The sequence below is a fragment of the Penaeus monodon genome, chromosome 32 (assembly GCF_015228065.2).
Source record: "Penaeus monodon isolate SGIC_2016 chromosome 32, NSTDA_Pmon_1, whole genome shotgun sequence".
NCBI classification, from domain to species: domain Eukaryota; kingdom Metazoa; phylum Arthropoda; class Malacostraca; order Decapoda; family Penaeidae; genus Penaeus; species Penaeus monodon.
In genome coordinates, this window is record NC_051417.1 from 12,144,746 (window position 1) to 12,146,157 (window position 1,412).

The window sequence follows — 1,412 nt, forward strand, 5'->3', positions numbered from 1 at the left end:
CATCATTTTGAAGAACCGTTCGTGCAGTGTTTGCAGATGTTTGTTCTTCTCTCACTTCAACCTCACACCTGTTTACTGAGAGCTTCTCCTTCACTCTCACCACCACCGTACACCTTTATGTTACATTTATTTATTTATATTTATCCCTGTACTCGTTCCCTGGCCATATCTCCCAGTCATTCCCTTGCATCTGAAATTACTGTTCATAGTCTACGCTGAGAATCTGGACTGATCTAGCTATTAGCACTGTAGAGAGAGGTAGCAAGATATCTCAGGAAGAATGTGTGGCTATGTCCTTCTTTGCCCAAGAGAAACAAAGGAGAAATCATATTTTGTGAGATATAAATTTCGAAAGATAATGTGGGCAAGAATTTTGCTGTTCTTTTTTTTCTGTCGTCTCCGATGTAGTATCTCCATAAAGTGAAAAACAATAGGGTTGTTGATCTAGTGTTTAGCAGAAATAATGGAAAATAACACATGAATTCTTACCATCATATGTTTTTTTTAGTTTCAAAATAATAGCTCATTAACGAACTGATAATTTAGTAATGAAAGAACAACACTTGTGTGTATTAGGTGACAATCAGGGCGGTCTACGTGTAGAGTTGTGGATTTGTGTGTGGAAAGTACGCTCAAAAAGGTTAATCCGCTGAAAAATGTCAATTATTTATTTGATCAATATAATGGTGATTGCATAACAATTACAGTGTTTTACTATGTAGATATATACTTTTCATGATACATAGAGAGGGATTTTGAAGCTATGTCTGACTCAAAGATTCATTTATGTGGAATTCCCATGCTCAATTATGTCTACTGTTACGTGCCCTTTTCCCGAAACTGTGGATCTTCAGCAAAAACGTAACAAGTCATTTAAACACAAATAGCATTTGAGAGAGAGAAAATATAATGTTATCAAATCACATCTATCGAAACTATTTGCATTATCATTAAAGTTATTGTAATCAGCATTATTGATTAATATTTCACCATTAGCTGTGTTGCAAATGATACTAATAGTAATCACTGTAGGCTAAGTGGGGAAAATCAAACACGAGAAAAGAGTTGTTAATTATATGAATAATGATATAATCATTCATATTGTTATTCCCTTTACTTTGCATTTACTTGTGTAAAATGGAAGCTTCGCTCTTCATTAGACATTTCCTAATACATGCAGTGGGCAGGTCCCGCACTATATCACACACACTTTATGGTTGATTCTTCACCCTGTTATTTGTAACACTTGTGTAGAGTGTGCTACTGTGTGCTGTTCGCGCCTGATGGTGCATATAGGCTCTTTAGGCTCGACGAAACTAGTGTTTGTAGCAGTCCTTCCCTCAGTCCCAAGGCGGATGCCGAGAGCGCGTCAGTCGAACCAAGTGTGGAAAGTCGATTCACACACGAAATTG

The 1,412-nt window shown here is 36.8% G+C and overlaps 1 protein-coding gene across 1 annotated transcript in view; it reads left to right on the plus strand.

Annotated features, from left to right (window-relative positions):
* Nucleotides 1-763: 763 nt before the first annotated feature.
* The window catches only part of LOC119593553 (neuronal acetylcholine receptor subunit alpha-7-like), a 5,095-nt gene continuing 4,446 nt past the window's right edge, over nucleotides 764-1,412 (plus strand). Inside the window, exons 1-2 of the mRNA XM_037942515.1 lie at nucleotides 764-861; nucleotides 1,255-1,384. Of these exons, the coding sequence (XP_037798443.1) occupies nucleotides 764-861; nucleotides 1,255-1,384 (228 nt within the window). The remainder of the gene's footprint in view (nucleotides 862-1,254; nucleotides 1,385-1,412) is intronic.